The sequence below is a fragment of the Schistocerca nitens genome, chromosome 2 (assembly GCF_023898315.1).
Source record: "Schistocerca nitens isolate TAMUIC-IGC-003100 chromosome 2, iqSchNite1.1, whole genome shotgun sequence".
NCBI lineage: Eukaryota > Metazoa > Arthropoda > Insecta > Orthoptera > Acrididae > Schistocerca > Schistocerca nitens.
Window position 1 is genome coordinate 277,447,388 of NC_064615.1, and position 20,074 is coordinate 277,467,461.

General features: G+C 46.1%; 1 protein-coding gene across 1 annotated transcript in view; it reads right to left on the reverse strand.

Annotated features, from left to right (window-relative positions):
- LOC126234361 (uncharacterized) overlaps nucleotides 1-20,074 on the reverse strand; it is a 60,341-nt gene that overhangs the window by 16,782 nt on the left and 23,485 nt on the right. Inside the window, exons 4-7 of the mRNA XM_049943049.1 lie at nucleotides 12,305-12,429; nucleotides 4,673-4,801; nucleotides 868-999; nucleotides 574-627 (exon numbers count right to left, since the gene is read on the reverse strand). Coding sequence (XP_049799006.1) covers nucleotides 574-627; nucleotides 868-999; nucleotides 4,673-4,801; nucleotides 12,305-12,429 — 440 coding nt within the window. The remainder of the gene's footprint in view (nucleotides 1-573; nucleotides 628-867; nucleotides 1,000-4,672; nucleotides 4,802-12,304; nucleotides 12,430-20,074) is intronic.

Genomic DNA, 20,074 nt, shown 5'->3' on the forward strand with positions numbered 1-20,074 from the left:
CTCCTTCTTCCTACTTTGTTTTAATTAATCTTACTTTCGTTATCTTAGCCTCTGTCCAATACGGCATCTTAACAAACATCGGTATTTTTAATTCAATCAACATTCGAGGTAATTAGCTCATCGGAAAACAAGAATGTGAATAAATGAAGGACACTTACTGCACAAACGTCGATACGAAGTGACATGAAAAATTTATATGCAATGGACTTCAAAACACACGGGCTTGGCGCAGACATATAATCGATAGATGTCTGTTATAATGTAAGTGCAAGTCTTTCATCCAGCATAATCTGGGTAAATTACCAAATTAGTTATCTTACCTGACTTTACCCTACTTCTTTTTGTTTTAAGGTAGGCTGTGATCTTTGTAGAATGCTGATATTGGATACTAAGGAAAATACTTCAACTTCAGAGTTTCATTATGATTTGTCGACTTCGGATCCTGATCAATATAAACTCATTACATTTGCTGCTGCACGAAAAGGTAGTTATTGTATTCTGTAGTGTCAAGGAGCGAAACATCGTTATTTCTGTTTTTCTAAATACTTAAACTGAAATATTTTAGGGACTGACCTTCATTCGGTGTTGAAGACTCAGAATGCTGCACTGCAATAGGATCAGTGGAAGCTGCGAAAAGAATAAAACATATAAATGAATCGTTTGCTATAACGTAGAAAACACAATATATTAGAAACTGCTTAACATATAAAGAGATTTGCAATCTGAGTGAACTAAATACCTAATGTTGTTCACACAACTAAAACTGTACTGATGGCACTTGAATCTGGACTTTTTGTGTTTTTATTTGGTTTTATATATCATAACGTACAACTGAAAACTACCACAAGTTAATTTGCAGCTACTTACGACAGTGGTAGTCATGAGCACAGCATGCGTCGTCTTCGTCGAAAATTGGCGCACATTTTTGTAGGTGAGAAACCGTCCACCGCAGACTGTAGTCGCAGCTTTGTCGGCGACACCAGGGCTCTTTTAGACTCCCTGTAACATCAATTTTAAAAACATGTGGTATTTATTCGTAAAATTTCCATTGCTTTGAAATATTGCGTTATTACAGAAAATGGGAAAAGTGATCAGTGCTCTTTTAATAACAATGCCAATAGGAACGCTCAAGAAACACATGGCGTAAGAACTGGTACAGCATTACTGAGACAATGATGTAGCTGTCACCACGTGGTGTGGCCTTTTGGATGGTATGCAAGTACATACGGTGTGCGAGGCTTACACTAAATAGTCTGTCTGGTAATTTCTCACTGTTGTCGTCAGGCGTTAGATGTTACAGAATGCTGTCCTTAGTCTGGAAGTATTTTACGAAGTGCAGTATAAATGAAGTACAATTCTCCACTTGCTTTATAAGATTAAAAATGGAAGAAGCGAAAACAAACTTGCGGCACCATATCAGGAGAAAACTTAAAATTTAACAGTCCATTCATAGTTTACAATAAAAATAGGAAGAAGCTGATCTGTTGCCTGTGCCTACATGATGCGCATTTATCTGCTTGTAAACCTCGAAAACGGACAAATTGACAAGAAAAACAGAGTTTTTCAACTTCGGTTTTCACAGTTTAGCTCTGAATATTCGTGACGCAAAGATGGTGGATTATTTATTTACTCGATCGGCATTTACAAGGCGAAGTATTAAACTAGGACATTACAGAATTAAAATGACACATTCAGCATTCCTTAATTACGTAATACAAAATATAGAATTTATTACAATATGACTTATTTTTTCCGGCCTTTCAATGGCATTGTCCGTGAGATCATGTATATCCTCCAGGTCACCATTAAAACCATGCATAGTATACTCGATCAAGTGGGCCATTGATTGATGGAGTCCACATTCGCACTGAGGGTCGTTCGCGAGGCCACATGTTGTCATCATCTCCCTCCATCTTCCGACACCCGTCCTCACACGATTCAGCGTAGTCCACACTCTTCTGGAAATCTTAAGGCCCTCTATTGGTATGCTTGGATCAGTAACCAATTTTCTGTTCTTTACTGTGCTTCTAGCCCATAAACTTTTCCATTCATTTTCTGGGCCGAAGGGAAACACGTTTTCCCTTGTTCACCATAGGGATGTCCTTGATCTCAGGCGGTTTTTTGGTATCAGGTCCTGGTGTATAGGAAGGTTTAAGTTTGCCAGTATTTTCTTGATAGTAGCTGATTTCTTCTGATGTCAGGTAGTGCTATGTTAGACAGCACGGGTAGCCAATCTATAGGTGTAGGTCTAAGTGCCCCCAATATTATTCTCATTGTTTCTCTTAGCTGGGCCATACAGGTGCACAATACTCGGCCAAGGCCGAAGTTCTCAAGGTAATTGCATCGCATCCCCAGCTGGTCCCAGTGAGTCTGGCAAGAATCGCATTTCTAGATTTCAGTTTTTGTTTTGTATCCAGATGAGCTCTGTACGTCAGGGACCGGTCCAGGTTTACTCCCAGGTACCGAGGATTATATTCATGTTTAATGGTCTGGTTATTCATGCAGATGTTCAGCTTTCTCTTGGCTTCTCTGTTATTGGGATGCACGTCTACACTTGCTGTCTTGTCTGGGTGGTCCTCGATTACATCATAATTTTTGAGCACATTTACAAAAAGTTAGAATGTATAGGAGAATACTTTTCTAGAAAAGCAGCGAAAGGTGGTCGGACTAAGTTTCCTTTTGTCTATTTAATTTAATATTTTTGAGTCTCTGTTAGATTTCTATATTGATTATAGGAAGTTAAAGGAATACAAAAATCGAAAATCTAATATCTCATAAACCGGTTATTTTGAGCAGTTTTAACACTCAAGTTAAACTGACACTGGAGAAACTCGATATAACCGAAAACCTGTTGTCTCAGCGATAACCGCCACGCCTAATATAAATACTCCCAGCTCAGCCAGTAACAGCATTCCTTCAGCGCCGTGCATTCGAACAGCCCGGTCTCTGCAGCAGTCACCAATCGAACCAATGGTGAAGCTACTAGAGCCTCATCGACCAGTTTCACCAAATAGATGAAGCCGCTGATCTACGATTCAACATCTAGCCCTGATAGTTCCGGTCTTCGAACAGGACCCTTCGAGGCAAGGTCACCCCAAGTGTGCTATCGCCTGATACTCTGATCAGTCTTCGAGAGTCCTGAGTTCAACTCCGGACAGCTGCTAAAACTCCCTGCGCCACCGAGCTGACACCTGACTTACGTCAGCAAGTTCACTGGCTGTCGAAGAAGTTCGCTGCCTCAACATACCTCACTTGCTGGTCACTAGCTGCACAGAGCGAGGTGGCATAGCGGTTAGCACACTGGTCTCGCATTCGGGAGGACGTCGGTTCAAACCCGTGTCCAGCCATCTTGATTCGGGTTTTCTGTGATTTCCCTAAGTCAGTTATGGTAAATGACGGAATGGTTCCTTTGAAAGAAAGGGACGGCCTATTCTTCTCCATTCTTCCCTAATTCCAGCTTTTGCTCCGTCTCTAATCACTCACTGTCGTCGGGACGTTAAACACAAATCTCCTCCTCCTCCTCCTGCTTACTGGCTGCGACTGGCTCCTGACCTGCTTCTGTCAGGGTATGGAAAGCATAAAAAAAAAGATAAGCAGACTATTTGGTAAACCTTCTTAGCTCTGTCAATAAAATTCTTCTGGACTGTTGACAGCATTGTTAGCATTGTAAATATATAAAACTGTCCGACGTTTCGGCCACTATTCCAAGTGGCCATCCTCAGGGCTTTGTGCTCAGCTGACTGGCTCTGTGTTCTCGGTACTGGTGAAACGAACCTACAGCTTTTCGAACTCGCATTACTTCAGTCAGAACACAACACAAGTGTCAGCGAGTTGTAACAATATACTCGATGTTAACGCATGTCGCTTTTTCAACAAATACTATGTTTGAAGATAGCAACTGTTCTCGAAAGAACAGATACCATTGATGACCGTGAAGCTTATCTAGAATTAATGCTAACACTAATCATAGATACATGTCCTGTAAAGTGGCTCGTTCCACATAGCTTCGATGAAACAGTCGTTCAGATGATCAGTGGAACGTGTAACTAAGTAGGAAAACTCATTAATGCCTTAGCATCTCATTTCTCATTCAAATTCCCTCGGCATAGCCTGACTTACACTGTGCTCCATTAGACGTGTACTTTTATCGGTGTACCTCTTATAGCATTTTACACAACAGTCTATCAGTTCCATTCTACTGATCTTTCTGGTCCTTTGCCATAACTCACAGAACTTCTATGTCATTAATACTCCCCACATTTTTTTATTCATCCTGAACTTTTAATTCCCAGTCAAAATCTCTCCCTGGATTCTTTTACAGCAAGCTATATGTATAGACTGAATAACGTCGGGGATCGACAATAAACCTTTTCCACTCCCATCTCAACTACAGCTTTTCTTCGTGCCGTTTGACTTCTATGTGCAGCAGGCTGTCTGTACAAGTTTTAGATGACTCTCCGCTTCATGTATTTTATCCCAGTTCAATTCAGAAATTCAAATAATGCTTTCTTTCCAATGCCGATAAAGGCTTTATCTAAATCTACAAATGCTGTACATCTGGATCTTTCTTTGGCTCTGTGGTCTTATTCATATTTAGCAAATATTACGTAAAGTGAACCAACTTATTTGGACTATAAGTATCATGTTTATAGACGATAAACCGTTAACTTACCGTCGTATCCCTTCTGGCACACACACCTCATGCACTCAGACTGTGTTCCTTCAATGAACTGGCCCTCCAGGTACATCTTCCCTTTATAAGGACATTCGGCCACGTTTCTTGGGCTCTTGGTGTCATTCGCTGAAAAAAAAAGTATATCAAATGTATCAAGACAGTGAGATAAATATAATCAAATAAAACTAAGTTCACAGAGACCTTTTCGAGTCTCAAATATCGAGGATGTATAATGCAGACTGAGGAGAAGAATGGAAATTTGTATGAAGGCCGGGATTCGAACCTGAGTATCCTGCTCATTAAGGGTAGGGGTTAGTGCATGTGCCTAGTGAGCAGGAGCTACGGGTTCGAATCCTAGCCCTGGTAAAATTTTCCTTCGTCGCTTCAGTCTGCATGTATACAGATACATAAAAGCCTAAACTTGCATATTCTCTGTACAGAATTCTAGTAGTGTCGTTGGATGGTAGTATTTCGCATTAGCCCTTAGAAATTCTTGGAAAAATCTGGGTAATAGTGGAAAAAGTAAGAAATTAGTGACTAATTGGCTATAAGCGTCTTGTATGACACTTTGAAAATTACAAAGTTCCCCGTCCGCTGGTTCTCGCGAGTGCTCACATCCATCCAAAAACCCAATTGAACGCAGGCAGCAGTCGCGATGTTGCAGCTGTATGCTCAATTCAGATGACTTCTTTTGCCACCTTATCACCACTGACGAGTGCTGGTTGCACCACTATGGGGCTGAGATAAAGGAGCAAAGGATGCAGTGGAAGCACGAGGATTCACCACCGCCGAAATGGGCGAAGACACAACTATCGTCAGGCAAGGAGTTGCAGAGTGCTTTTTGTGGACTGTTGTGGTGTGGTGCTAACAGATTATACGCGTAAGGTGAAAAACGCCATAAGAGGATACTGCCGAACTTAAAGGAGTCTGCCAGTACTAAACGCCGTTGGAAGCTGTATAAAGGTATGTATGTATTCCACGACAACACACGAGCTCATTCTGCATACTACACAGTCACAGGCAGTTCTTCTTTGTGCTACCAAATAAGTTCATATCAGTTAAAATTACTGAGAAACAAAACGAAATAGTAATTGTGAATTCAGAAGACAAACATATTGTGGCCAAATAAAGATGATTAGTGTTGAAGCAGGTGTACCAACTACAAAGATTACCGCCGTTCTCGAGACTGGAGTTGTGGTTCCAAAAAGCTTTGGATGTCAACAGGAGAAAGTAAAATATTGTGGCCAACTATGGCGAACTATTGCTTAAAATTCGCTGACCCTGACGTGACAAAAATTGTGGGATGGCGATATGCACGTTTACGGATGGCGGTAGTGTCGCGTACAGAATGTCATTTGAAGTCGGGTGACTCACGTGAGAAGGTGTCCGACGTGATTATGGCCGCTCGACGGGAATTTACAGATTGAACGCGGAGTGGTTGTTGAAATTAGATGCATGGAACATTCCATTTCGGAAATCGATAGGTAATTTAACATTCCGGTATCCAAAGTGTCAAAGTGCGCCGAGAATACCAAATTTTAGTCATTGCCTCTCACCACGGACAACGCAGTGACCGACGGCCTTCACTTAACGACTGAGAGCAGCGGCGGGAAACAACCACAGAAATCGATGTGGGACATATGACGAACTAACCCGTTAGGACAGTGAGGCAGCATTTCCGAATTAATGGGCTATGGCAGAAGACGACTGTCGCGAATGCCTTTACTAACAGCACGACCGCAACTCCATCACCTTTTGTGAGCTCACCATCAAATCGACTGAACACTGTACTATTGGACCTGGCCAGACGAGTCCCAATTTCACTTAATAAGAGCTGATTGTAGGGTTCGAGTATGGCACAGACCCCACAAAACCATGGACCCAGGTTTTCAACAAGGCACTGTGCAAGGTGTTGGCGGCTTCATTATAGTGTGGGCTGTGGTTACATGAAATGGGGTGGGTCCTCTGGTCAAAAGGATAGTTTACTTTAAATGCTTATATTCGGCTGCTTGGTAACCGTTTGTAACCATTCATGGACTTCATGTTCCTAAACAGCGATGGAATTTTTATGGATGACAATCCGCCATGGCACTGGACCATAATTGTTCGTGATTGGCTTGAACAACATTGTGGACAATACGAGCAAATGATTTGGCCACCCGCATCGCCCAACATGCATCGCATCGAACATTGATGGAACATAATCGAGAGGCAAGTTCGTGCACAAAATCCTGCATCGCCAACGCTTTCGCAGTTGTGGATTGCTATAGAGGTAGCATGGTTCAGTATAATTGCGGGGGACTTCCAACGACTTTTTGAGTCAGTGTCACTTCGCTTTGCTCAACTAATGCCGGACAAAAGTTGGTCCGACACGATATTAGGAGGTACGCCGCAACTTTTGTCGCCTCAGTATAGTGCTGACGACCGACAGAGCTACCTCATTAAGTTGTCACTGCCTTCCATAAAAATAAAAAATAAAAAAAAATCATCCCGTGCCTGGTCTCACCATGCAGCCATCATTCTGATGGCCAGGGGCGCCAGTTCGGCATCCGGTTTTCAGTGGAGGCAAACTTTGTTCAGACTGGAGAGGAGGAAATGATTTGTCTGTAACTGCTCTGAGTGCTACGTCGGCAAAGTGTACCATGGTGACTTAAGGGCTAATGGTTTCCCCATAAAGGTAGGTATTTTACGGTACCTGCTGCAAATAAACTTAAGAACATTTGTGGCAAGAAGTGGCACTTTGCAGAGTAGCGTTATTGCTGAGACCAGAAAAGGACCGGTAGAAGTGCTTACACTCAGTTCCTAACACAAATCGAATGAAATGACTGAATGTTAAAACAATGTTTTGGAGCTGCTTGGAGCTCAAAAGGTAAGGAAGTCAGCTGGCAGCGCTCCTGCAAGTTGGAAGCGGTCTGTTGATCCTTTGTAGGTAGTTCAGAAAGTTGAATATGTTAGAAAATCCGGATCGGCAGGAGGCTTTAAGGTGGCAGACCCACCAGCTGGATTTCCCTAACGTAGGGTGGATACCGACTTCTAAGAGAATTTAAAAAATTAGCAGACTCTTCAAAGTGCACAAGCTGAATGGGAAAACACGACGAATAAAGAACGGAAAGGGCAAGAGAAATGGAATTGCAGAAAGACACAATGCGGCCACCTCAAGTGGGGGAGGAGTTGGCTCTAAAGGAAAATATATAGAAAAAAATGTTGAAAAAAAGGAATGTACCAATTTCGGTCATCCCAGAAACAAATCCGGAACGTAGAAGTGCGAAAAAGCTCGTTGAGTATATAGTGATACTGCACGTGACGTATGCACAAGCTATATTTGTTCACAAAAGCTGGAAATAGGGAATGACAATTACAACTTCAATAACAGAAGGCTACCAAAGCATATTGGCTGGCTCTGAGCACTATGGGACTTAACATCTGAGGTCATCAGTCCCCTAGAACTTAGAACTACTTAAACCTAACTAACCTAAGAACATCACACACATCCATGCCCGAGGCAGGATTCGAACCTGCGACGCAGGGGTCGCGCGGTTCCAGACTGAAGCGACTATAACCGCTCGGCCACACCGGCCGGCTAAAGCATATTGTAATGGGCATATACGCTCCCGAAGAAGAGGGTGGGCGGGTGGCGGGGAAGGAGAAACCGAAAAAAATCCTACAAGAGACTGAAACGGCAGATTACTAAAAGTAATAACAACGAGCAACTAAAATTATTTGGACATTTTGATACAACAGTGCCAGCAATAGTATACTTATTTGGAGAGAATCGTTTCAATAATAATGACAAGGAACTCAAAAACTTTGCTTGCATAAATCATTCAAAAACCACACCATCTCTTTCAGATATAAGCCTAAACTGCTACATTCTCTGAGTCATTTGCATACGCCTTATGGCTTAGGCAGGTATATATGACAGCAGTACTTTGCAGCAGATCTTATATATCAGTTATTTCATGTTAATGACAGCGTTTATTCTATGAAGTTGCTATTAGCCATTCCAAACTTATTGGTGAATACTCTCGAAGACAAAGAAAACGACCCACCACAAAGAGTTGTCCGAATGGGACGGAAATCCCATTCTGACGTGATGTACATGTACAGACGACCAAATGATTACAAATTCTGGAAAACTGGATGATTTATTTAAGAGAAAGAGCTTCACAAGTTGAGCTACTGAATACCGCGTTGGTTCACCTCTGGCCCTTATGCAAACAGATTTTTGGCTTGGCATTGATTGACAGAGTTGTTGGATGTCCTCTTGAGCGATATCGTGCCAAATTCTCTCACGTTCGCTGGTCATCGAAGCTCAGTTAGAAACGACACTCATCACTGAAAACAATTTTACTCCTGTCAAGAAGATTCCAGACCGAAGGCGGTTCTGTAGGCGCCCCGGACGGATGGGATACAGGCCTGACTTCTGTCCGCCAAACTGTTCGCCAACCAGGTGTGATGGTCTGGGGTGTCATTTCTTTTCATAGCAAAACCCCTTTGGTTGTCATCCAAGGCACCCTTACAGAACGGTGGTACGTTCACGGTGTTCTACCCTTCGGTTTGTTACCCTTCATGACAGACCATTCTGGGAGCACATTTCAATAAGATAATTCACGCCTGACATGGCGAAAGATTCTACTGCTTGTTCTCGTGCTTGTCAAACCGTAGCTTGACCTACAATGTCGCTGGATCGCTCCCCAATTGAGAACATTTGGAGCATTATGGGCAGAGCCTTCCAACAGCTCGGGAATTTTACGATATAACGCGCCAGTTAGACAGTACTTGGCACGATGTTCCTCGGGAGGACATCGATCAACTCTGTCAGTCAGTGCCAAGCCGAATAATGCTTGCATAATAGCCAGAGGTGGACCAACACGTTATTGACTTGCTCAATTTGTGAAGCTGTTTCTCCTGAATAAATCACCCAGTTTTCCCGGAATTTCAACAATTCGTTTATCCACACATGTGTATCAGTGAGTATGGCACAGTCCGTACGGACGTGATTAGCCGGAGCTGTTTCGGCACCGTATAATGGAGTGTTTATCTGAAGGTGCTGGCTAATCAAAGAAATGGTCTAATTGAGGACAATAAATTACATTTGACTCCATGGAAACTAGAGGTGTGTTGCATGCTGTCCTATTGACATTACGGTTTTTGTACAGTTTAGTTTTGCAGGGGGTTAGGGGAGTAAATTTCACGAAATAAGCTGGAAAGAATTTATTAACTGTTCCAGTCCAATGGTTAGAGCTTGGTGTGTTGATAAATGCAGTTAGATTACTACAGGGCATTAATAATTGATTTAGGGTGAAATAGGACTTCACGACTTTGAAGTAGACTAGTTTTAATGATGTAGTAGTGCAGAGAATTGATTCTGGTTCGTTAATAAAGTTCCCCAGCTAATTTTCTGAGCAGTAGATAGCATAATTATCTCGAGCGCTGTACTACGCCAGAAGTGCTCGGTTTCTTGTTGTGGTCATGAGTGAGACTTCGCGTGATGGCAAGAATGATCTGAGGAAAAAACGAAAGCGTGAAACTTCAACAACGTCATCAGCACGGGAGCCGCAAGGTTGCGACGGGAACCCGAGGTCGCTTACAGTAGGCCATAGAAGAAGTGTCGCGCATCCACACAGTGCAGGAAATTTCGATTTCTGTTTTAAGCTGCAGGAGAAGGTGGATACCAACTGTGGGCATGAGAATAGGTGTTGTGGAATTATTGATGTATTAAAGAAAGAATGTCGCTATAGGGATGCCTTAGGGCAATAATCAGTATACTATTTATTCTTTACTTTCCTACAGCTACGAAATTGGAAGGTTCCTATCATTTCTGGATCAAAATCTGTGAATGAATTCCAGAAAAATCAAAACTGTCACATATTGCTCTGAAATTCACTGTTTCAAAGGAGCAGTTTGTTGATAATGGTAGCTTTCTTTGCGGACGAATGGTAAAATTGGTAGAAGCCGACCTTGGGGAAGATCAGTTTGGATTCCGTAGAAATGTTGGAACACATGAGGCAATACTGACCCTACGAATAATCTTAGAAGATAGATTAAGGAAAGTTAAACCTACGTTTGTAGAATTTGTAGACGTAGAGAAAGCTTTTGACAATGTTGGCTGGAATACTCTCTTCAAATTCTGAAGGTGGCAGGGGTAAAATACAGGGAGCGAAAGGCTGTTTACAATTTGTACAGAAACCAGATGGCAGTTATAAGAGTCGAGGGGCACGAAAGGGAAGCAGTGGTGGAGAAGGGAGTGAGACAGAGTTGCAGCCTATCTCCGATGTTATTCAATCTGTATATTAAGGAAGCAGTAAAGGAAAGAAAATAATAATTTGAAGTAGGAATTAAAATCCAGGGAGAAGAAATAAAAACTGTGAGTTTTGCTGGCGACATTGTAGTTCTGACAGAGACAGCAAAGGACCTGGAAGAGCAGTTGAACGGAATGGACAGTGTCTTGAAAGGAAGATAAAAGATGAACATCAACAAAAGCAAAATGAGGATAATGGAATGTAGTCGAATTATATCAAGTGATGCTGGGAGAATTAGGTTAGGAAATGACACACTTAAAGTAGTGGATGAGTTTTGCTATTTGGGGAGCAAAATATGTGATGATATTCGAAGTAGAGAGAATGTAAAATGTAGACTGGCAGTGGCAAGGAAAGCGTTTCTGAAGAAGAGAAATTTGTTAACATCGAGTATAGATTTAAGTGTGAGGAAGTCTTGTCTGAAACTATTTGTATGGAGTGTAGCGATGTATGGAAGTGAAACATGGACAATAAATAGTTTAGACAAGAAGAGAACAGAAGGTTTAGAAATGTGGTGCTACAGAATAATGCTGAAGATTAGATGGGTAGATCACGTAACTTGTGAGGAGGTATTGAATATAATTGGGGAGAAGAGCAATTTGTGGCACAACTTGACTAGAAAACGGAATCGGTTGATAGGACACGTTCTGAGGCACCAAGGGATCACCAATTCAGTATTGGAGGTAAGTGCGGAATGACATAGTATGGCTTCAGTACATTCCTTTTTGAACCGTGATTAGTCCCACGGAATGGCGCACAACGAATTTGTGAACAGGCTCTTCTCTAGAAGTTTTTGATGCCTTTGTTGAAAGAAGGGATCCCGGGTGCCTCTCTCTCGGCGAGAGCCACTTTATGCTTCTTTTAATCTGTTTTAGATCTTTTCCCACAGTTAAGATCAAATGGTTCAAATGGCTCAGAGCACTATGGGACTCAACATCTTAGGTCATAAGTCCCCTAGAACTTAGAACTACTTAAACCTAACTAACCTAAGGACATCACACACACCCATGCCCGAGGCAGGATTCGAACCTGCGACCGTAGCAGTCCCGCGGTTCCGGACTGCAGCGCCAGAACCGCACGGCCACCGCGGCCGGCACAGTTAAGATCCAATGATCCTTGACGAGTGTTCTCCAGGTAATGAAATACCTATCATTTAATCCAGCATACATTACGTCACATTAAACAGATAGTAAATGATATTGTAAAAATGTTATTTTTAGGGGTAATTATACCTTTTTCACTCAGGCGCAACCTCTTTGATATTAAGATGAGATAGAACTGAGAGCAAATGACGTCTCTCGAACCGTTCATATAAATTTTTCCTACTTACCACACTTAATACCAGTGCCACAGCACTGATCAACTCTGTAGGTGGGATAGCAGAAAGACTCCTTTCCTTCTGGTATCGGATACCCAGCACAACCTCCAGCTGCGCAAGAGAATCTCGCCTCTCCCCTGCGGAAAGGGAAGTAAACATATAGACGGCTTTGTTCACAGCTTCAGTTTCGAATAAACTGCGTTATTTCTCAAAGTGTTAACACTTATTATCTATAACACCGGAAATATAATTCAACACGCTCAGAAGCAATGTCTTTTTATTGAAAAGTGCAGGTAGTGTATCGTCGTAGGAACGTATAACAAATTCAGACCAAATGAAATACAGATGTCACAGCAAAATATTTCCCAAACAGTAGCATCAATACACAGTATGTCGCACTCTATCGGCAACGCGAGAGTGTATCCCCACACGTAAACGTTCATAAAGGTGCCAAATGGCATCCTGGGAGATTGTCCCAGGCATCTTGTACCATTTGTCGCAATTCAGCAATGATCCTTGCAGGCTCTAGCGAACAAGTAAGTTCCCGTTTCATCTCGTCCACACGGGCTCTGAGCAGATCACTAGATCTCTCGCCTATTGAATACGTGTGGACGAGATGAAACGGGAACATACTTGTTTACTAGAGCGTGCAAGAACCTTTGCTGAATTGTGGTTGTATACAACAAAGAGCACGTAGCGTCGCAGCATCCGTATGTGGACGTGCATTGTCGTCACCTACCTGTCGAAGAAATGGCAGTCGCGCTAGGATAATAACTTGTGCAATGTTTGTACTGTTTTCGGGTCTCCAGCTGGGTGCAGTCGTTTCCAAACCACGATATTTCGACAGCGTTCCTTGCCGTCATCTTCAGGTGATACCTGTAGATTGAGCGTCTCCACTCACTCACTATATTGACGGGTCTGCCTTGGCCTGAGGTAGCGGAGTTTAAGCAATTTGAGCTGTTCCTCCTGAAGTCCTCTCGGTTTGAAATGTTTTTCTTCGCGTGTTGGTCTGGCCTCTGGTTTGTGTGGATGCAGGAAGATTATCTGCCGGCTGATTCCGGCGGCTTCTTGTTCTTCTTCTTCTTCTGCTTCCTGGCTGCCCGAATTCTATTTTCTTCAGGCGGGAGTAGTCCACTGGCGGCGTCTGTGTCCGGATGTACTTGACTGCTTCCTCAGTCATGTATTTCCAGTCCTCGTCCGTGAAGATCGGGTGCTTGTTTATGAGCTCCAGATCTCCACGCCTGACGATTTCCCTCCCGTGCAGCTTCTGGTTCAAGGGTTCGCACCCCCAGTGGAAAGGATAAGGTTTGTGAGGAAGGGGAGGGATGTTATCTACCGTGAAAGGGTAAGGATGATCATGATGGGGGTAGCTACCGTCTCGCAGGGAATCGGCGATCTTGGTGAGCACCTCCCTCACGCAGTTCTTGTTGGGGAGGGGGAGGCACTCGAACGGCTCGTCTTCTTCTTCTTCTCCCTCGGTCTCCATCGGCACTTCCTGTGTCGTCTGCGTTTCCGCAGTGACAGGAGTGACGACTGCTTCCGAGAGGGTCGTCTCCTTGTTGTCGGTGGTTTTCCCCGCCTGTATGACAACCTCCCTAGCAACCTGCGTTGCCGCGTCGGCCAGGGAGGCGGTCGTTTGTGTTGCCGCGTCTACCCCCGTACAGGTGGGGGTCGGTGCCACGTCCGTCTTCATGCGGGACACGAGGTACAAGGAGACCCTCAATTGAGTCATCTCCTGACGCGTCTCTTCGAGTTCTGCTCTCAGGGCCGCTCTCTCCTCCGCCATGGCGGATTTGAGCGCGGTGATTGCGGCGTCGTTGGCTTCCCGCAGTGCTTGGCGGAAGGCGTCCATGTCGTCTTGGTGGCGCAGCCCGCTTCCCCTACTAAGGCAGGAGGGCGGGATGACCACCATTTCTTCTTGTTGCGCCACCTCTTCGTGTGTGGTGGCCAACTTCCGCAGCTTCCACGTCTTCAGGTAACTGCAGCTGCGCGCGTTTGCGGCGTGCGAGCCACCGCAATTTACGCACAGCGCTGCAGTACCCTTTGGTTTTGTGCAGTTGCGCGTGTCGTGCGGTTTCCCGCACTTAACACACGCAACCACAGCGTCGCATTCCCTGGCTATGTGTCCAAGCTTTTGACACTTATTGCGCTGTAATTGTGCCACAGGCTTCCGCTTCTTCTTCTTGTTCCCGCAACCGTTGCTCCCGACTGCGTTTAGCATGAGCTCCACAGCAGCAGCAATCTTGCCTCTTCCTCCATTCCGGCTTCTCGGCATGGCGATGGGCTAGTGGCGTTGGCGTGCGGTAACGATGTGAGCCGCAGCGAGTCGAGCAGCGGAGTGAGTGCGCGTGCGTGTGCGTGCGTGCTGAGCGTCTCCGCTGAATCTCCTCCCCTTCATACTCTGATCGCTCCCCACCCCTTGCCCCGCGTCCTGCCGCACGCGGCGCTGCGTGGGGTGGTGTTGGGGACGGGCGGGCCGCTGGCTACTGGGTGCGAACTGTGGACCATCAGATGTCCTGTGGCATTCATCGGGGGCGGAAATCGCTTTGGTCGGCGCTGTGCTTTTAGTTGGCTGAGTGCTGGGTCCCAGGCATTGCTGAGGTTGAACCCGCGTCTCTGTTGATCAGCCCATCAGCTACACGTATTTCAATCGCCTCCTTCAGAACGCCGGGTTCAACCTCAGCAAAGCCTGGGACCCAGCACTCAGCCAACTAAAAGCACAGCGTCGACCCAAAGCGACTTCCGCGCCCGACGAAGGCCACAGGACGTCTGATGATCCACAGTTCGCATCCAGCAGCCAGCAGCCCGCCCCTCCCCACCAATAGTCCACGCGGCGCAGCGTGCGGCAGGAAGCGGGGAAGGGGGTGAGGAGCAATCAGAGTATGAAGGGGAGGAGATACAGCGGAGACGCTCACACGCACTGCTCGACTCGCTGCGGCTCAATTCGTTACCGTCGCTCGCGCACGCCAACGCCACTAGCACAACGCCATGGTTGGAGTCAAGGGAAAGCAGCTCGCAGCCGCACTTAAGCTTCTCATCAACGCGATGGGGAGCAACAGCGGCCGCCGACGACAGCCGAAGCGCACTCAGCGGAAACGCGAGATAGTGCAATGCTACAGGTGCCAGCAACTGGGGCACACTGCGAGTGTTTGCAAGAACGCCGTCGCTTGCTTGAAGTGTGCGGCAGCACACGACACTCGTAGCTGCACTAAGCCACGAGCGGTGGCCAGTAGATGCCGAACTGCGGCGGTTCACACGCTGCCAACTCGCGTAGCTGCGGCTGTCTCAAGGAGTTCCGCCGCCAGCCCGCCGCGAAACGCCCTGCGGCGGTGTCTGGTGCCACGACGGCCGTCACCCCCCTCCCCCCCCCCCCGCGCCGACTCGAAGCCGCCACTGCCGACGCCATGGCCGGCTTCCAAGACGCCTTTACGGCGGAACGGGCCGCGCTTAAGAAGAGCTTGTAGCAGTCCATCGCCAGCTCCAGCAGCTGCGTGAGAAGCTGTGAGTTCTCAGGAAGAAGGTGCCCACTCCCGCGCCCGCCTCCCCTTGGGTGCGCCAGATGGGGGTGGACGCCGCCACGCAGACGCTGATGTCCATGGTCTCGACACCGCAGGTGCTGATGGACGTTGAGTCGCCTGGACTGCCTCCCCCTTTGGCGGCAGTCCCACGAACAGGGGAAAAGGCGCCGCCAGTTACTGCCCACGACGAGGAAGAGACTATCGAGGAGGAGGAGCTGCCACTGTACCTGCCGCTCCCTGATGCGCGCAGTGTGCAGCCCTTCCTCAAGAAGATCGCGGCGTCCATTGCGAATGGGTCGTACCCTCATAGGGACAACCCATATCCTTTTACGCCGCCAGACGTGCCCCTTCCCCACCGCCCGTGCGACTTCCGCCACACTCGTGGTCTGTTGCACGAGGTGGTGTCTCGGAAGGAGCTACGAGCGATCAACTCCCTCCCCACCTTCACCTCCGACGACTGGGAGCACATCTACCAGGTCGCCGAAAAGTGGCTGAAGGAGGAGTGGCGTTCCAGCAGAAGAAAACTGCCCCAGATGACGCATCCGCCAACGCCTACTTCGAAAATCTTCGGAAGTAGCCTGAGGATCATCCGTACCGGAGGTCATCGTAACCACCATTGCCTACCAAGGAGGAACAGCAGCTTCGCTGCTTAGACTCCTGCCACATCAGACTCGATGTTCAGTCCGTGCTATAAGTGAGTGAGTGAGTGAGAGGACGCTCAGTATGCAGGTATCACCTGAAGATAACGGCAAGGAACGCTGTCGAAATATCGTGGTTTGAAAACGACTGCACCCAGCTGGAGACCCGAGAACAGTGCAGACAGTTAATTCGCCGGGAAAGCCTAAGATCACACAACTTGTGCAATGTTGGCGTCATCGGTTAATTTACTCTGCAGTAACACCAAATGAAGTCGCTAAATGTATCTGAGGCTCCCTACAGCCTGGCTTGTTACCGATGTTTCGTGGGCGAACGTACTCCGGAACACAGTGCTCGCCAGCTCTACGCCGTACTCGTATAGGTGCATCAGTCGCAAACAGATATCTACATCTACATCTACATCCACTCTCCGCAAGCCACCTGACGGTGTGTGGCGGAGGGTACCTTGAGTACCTCTATCTGTTCTCCCTTCTATTCCAGTCTCGTATTGCTCGTGGAAAGAAAGATTGTCGGTATGCCTCTGTGTGGGCTCTAATCTCTCTGATTTTATCCTCGTGTTCTCTTCGTGAGATATACGTAGGAGGGAACAATATACTGTTTGACTCCTCGGTGAAGGTATGTACTCGAAACTTCAACAACAGCCCGTACCGAGCTACTGAGGGTTTCTCCTGCAGAGTCTTCCACTGGAGTTTATCTATCATCTCCGTAACGCTTTCGAGATCACTAAATGATCCTGTAACGAAGCGCGCTGCTCTCTGTTGGATCTTCTCTATCTCCTCTATCAACCCTATCTGCTACGGATCCCACACTGGTGAGCAATATTCAAACAGTGGGCGAACAAGTGTACTGTAACCTACTTCCTTTGTTTTCGGATTGCATTTCCTTAGGATTCTTCCAATGAATCTCAGTCTGGTATCTGCTTTACCGACGCTCAACTTTATATGATCATTCCATTTTAAATCACTCCTAATGCCTACTCCCAGGTAATTTATGGAATTAACTGCTTCCAGTTCTGACCTGATATATTGTAGCTAAATAATAAGGGATCTTTCTTTCTATGTATTCGCAGCACATCACACTTGTCTACATTGTGGTTCAATTGCCATTCCCTGCACCATGCGTGAATTCGCTGCAGATCCTCCTGCATTTTAGTACAATTTTCCATTGTTACAACCTCTCGATATACCACAGCATCATCCGCAAAAAGCCTCAGTGAACTTCCGATGTTATCCACAAGGTCATTTATGTGTATTGTGAATAGCAACGGTCCTACGACACTCCTCTGCGGCACACCTGAAATCACTCCTACTTCGGAAGACTTCTCTCCATTGAGAATGACATGCTGCGTTCTGTTATCTAGGAACTCTTCAATCCAATCACACAATTGGACTGATAGTCCATATGCTCTTACTTTGTTTATTAAACGACTGTGGGGAACTATATCGAACGCCTTGCGGAAGTCAAGAAACAAGGCATCTACCTGGGAACCCGTGTCTATGGCCCTCTGAGTCTCGTGGACGAATAGTCACTACTTTCATGACTGAAGACACTAGAGCGTCATTCCACTTCCCCACTCCAGTCAACTCTTTAACGACGCCAGTGTAGCCGTGGTTGGCGGAGTCGTGGCACACATCTTATTCCTGCAAGCGGACGGTTGCCAGTGGACCTCGATGACACAGCAGAAGCAACAGTGTCCAGATTTCTTCCTTGGCTGATGTTCCGTTAGCCATCGCTGCTCTCACCATCCATCAATCTTGACTTGCCTCCGTACTACGCGGACGTCCAGAACCTGGTCTTTGGCAGCCGAAATGTTCTACACACTACTGCCGAAAGCAGCGCCGCAATACTGATACTCCGTCGTCAATATTTGAAGCAATCCGTTAATGTACCCATCTAGCTTCCTGTAGCCTTACAATACGACCTCATTCAAATGACTGATGATGTTCAACAAGAGTACGTACTCGTCGCCGGGCCATGTTTGTGCCCCAGAATGAATTTTCAAAACACTGTTCACCTATAAACTGAGAACAGTTACTTTACCGGCGTATTAACAGGTCAGATTCCTTTTGGGTCTTCAGCCAGACGTCAGATGACCAGATGACGCTCTGTCATCTGCATACAATATTGCCGCAGTCCATCTGCCCGCCATTATCAGGTGAGGATAGCTAGGTCGCCGATAACTTATTCATACCCTTTTTTGTTTTCTGGTAGGTTTAGGTACAGCGTCACCTGTGGATCTTGGTCTTACTGTCTTGGTGTAGAGGTAAATTTGTTCTATCCTACAATGATGTTACTCCATTGACATCATTGGAGTGCGCGTTAAAGGTGTGGCGGTGGGACTTGAATTCCCATACCGCCCTCTGACGGTGCAAGTTGAAACCGTGAACGACGGAAACTTTACACGCGGCGAAAATGAAAAAGCGCATGCGATAAGATGATGCGCAAGCGGTCAATCGTAGCTGTTGCCCCCTGGCGCACGAACAGCTGCAGCACCTCCACTGGTGAATATCGTCGAAAAACGATATATCGTTAGAACTATTCGTACCGTCAATGACAGAGGAGTTGAACATCATCACCATACGCGATTATTACAACCTGACAAATCTGCGGCGGCTGAAAACTGTGTTACAGAGGGACATAGGAAATTATACAATGTGACACGAGTGGTTGCAAACGCCTCGCGTTTCTGGGACACTGTTTTAAAAAAATCTGTCGAAGTCACACTGACAGATAATGTAATTAACCGTTATAACTGATATCCGCTAAGTAAAAGTTAAAATTCTGTTTTATCAGACGTGAAGAAACAACGACATGTGAATAGGCCGGTTATGAGTAACAATTTTCAGCGATATTTTGTTTTTCGACAGTATTCACTACTGGAGGCGCTGCAACGCTTATTGCGCCAGAGGCAGCAGGTACGATTAAGCCGGCGCTTGCGCATTTACCTCAGTGCATGCGCTTTCGTATTTTCGCTGCATATAAAGGTTCCATCGTTCACGGTTTGAATCACAATACGACCACGTTTTTCTCTCCGTGGCCTGTTCTCGTCCAGTCACTTTTTTTCTTTTTTGACCATAGAGTTGGCGCATTACTACAGCCCTCCTTCCCTCTTATGTACTTCCAGCGGCGAAGGGTGGTACGGAACTTAAAGTTCCACCGCCACACCTTCAACGTGCTATACTTGGCTGTTCGGCTGCCGCACTAGGTAAGTTTCGGAAGATAATTCCCAGGCTCGTACCATTTATTTTTAAGCGTGGCAGCGAACCGTTGCATGACAAATATATAAGTAAATAAAAGGCCTTAACATCTTTCAGTCTCCACTGCAATGCACATTTTGGGTCCTTTGTAAGCGGCGGATGAACCAGACTAAGTAGCAGAAAGAGAAGGGGAAGTCACTCGCCCGCATCTCGTGGTCGTGCGGTAGCGTTCTCGCTTCCCACGCCCGGGTTCCCGGGTTCGATTCCCGGCGGGGTCAGGGATTTTCTCTGCCTCGTGATGGCTGGGTGTTGTGTGCTGTCCTTAGGTTAGTTAGGTTTAAGTAGTTCTAAGTTCTAGGGGACTTATGACCACAGCAGTTGAGTCCCATAGTGCTCAGAGCCATTTGAAC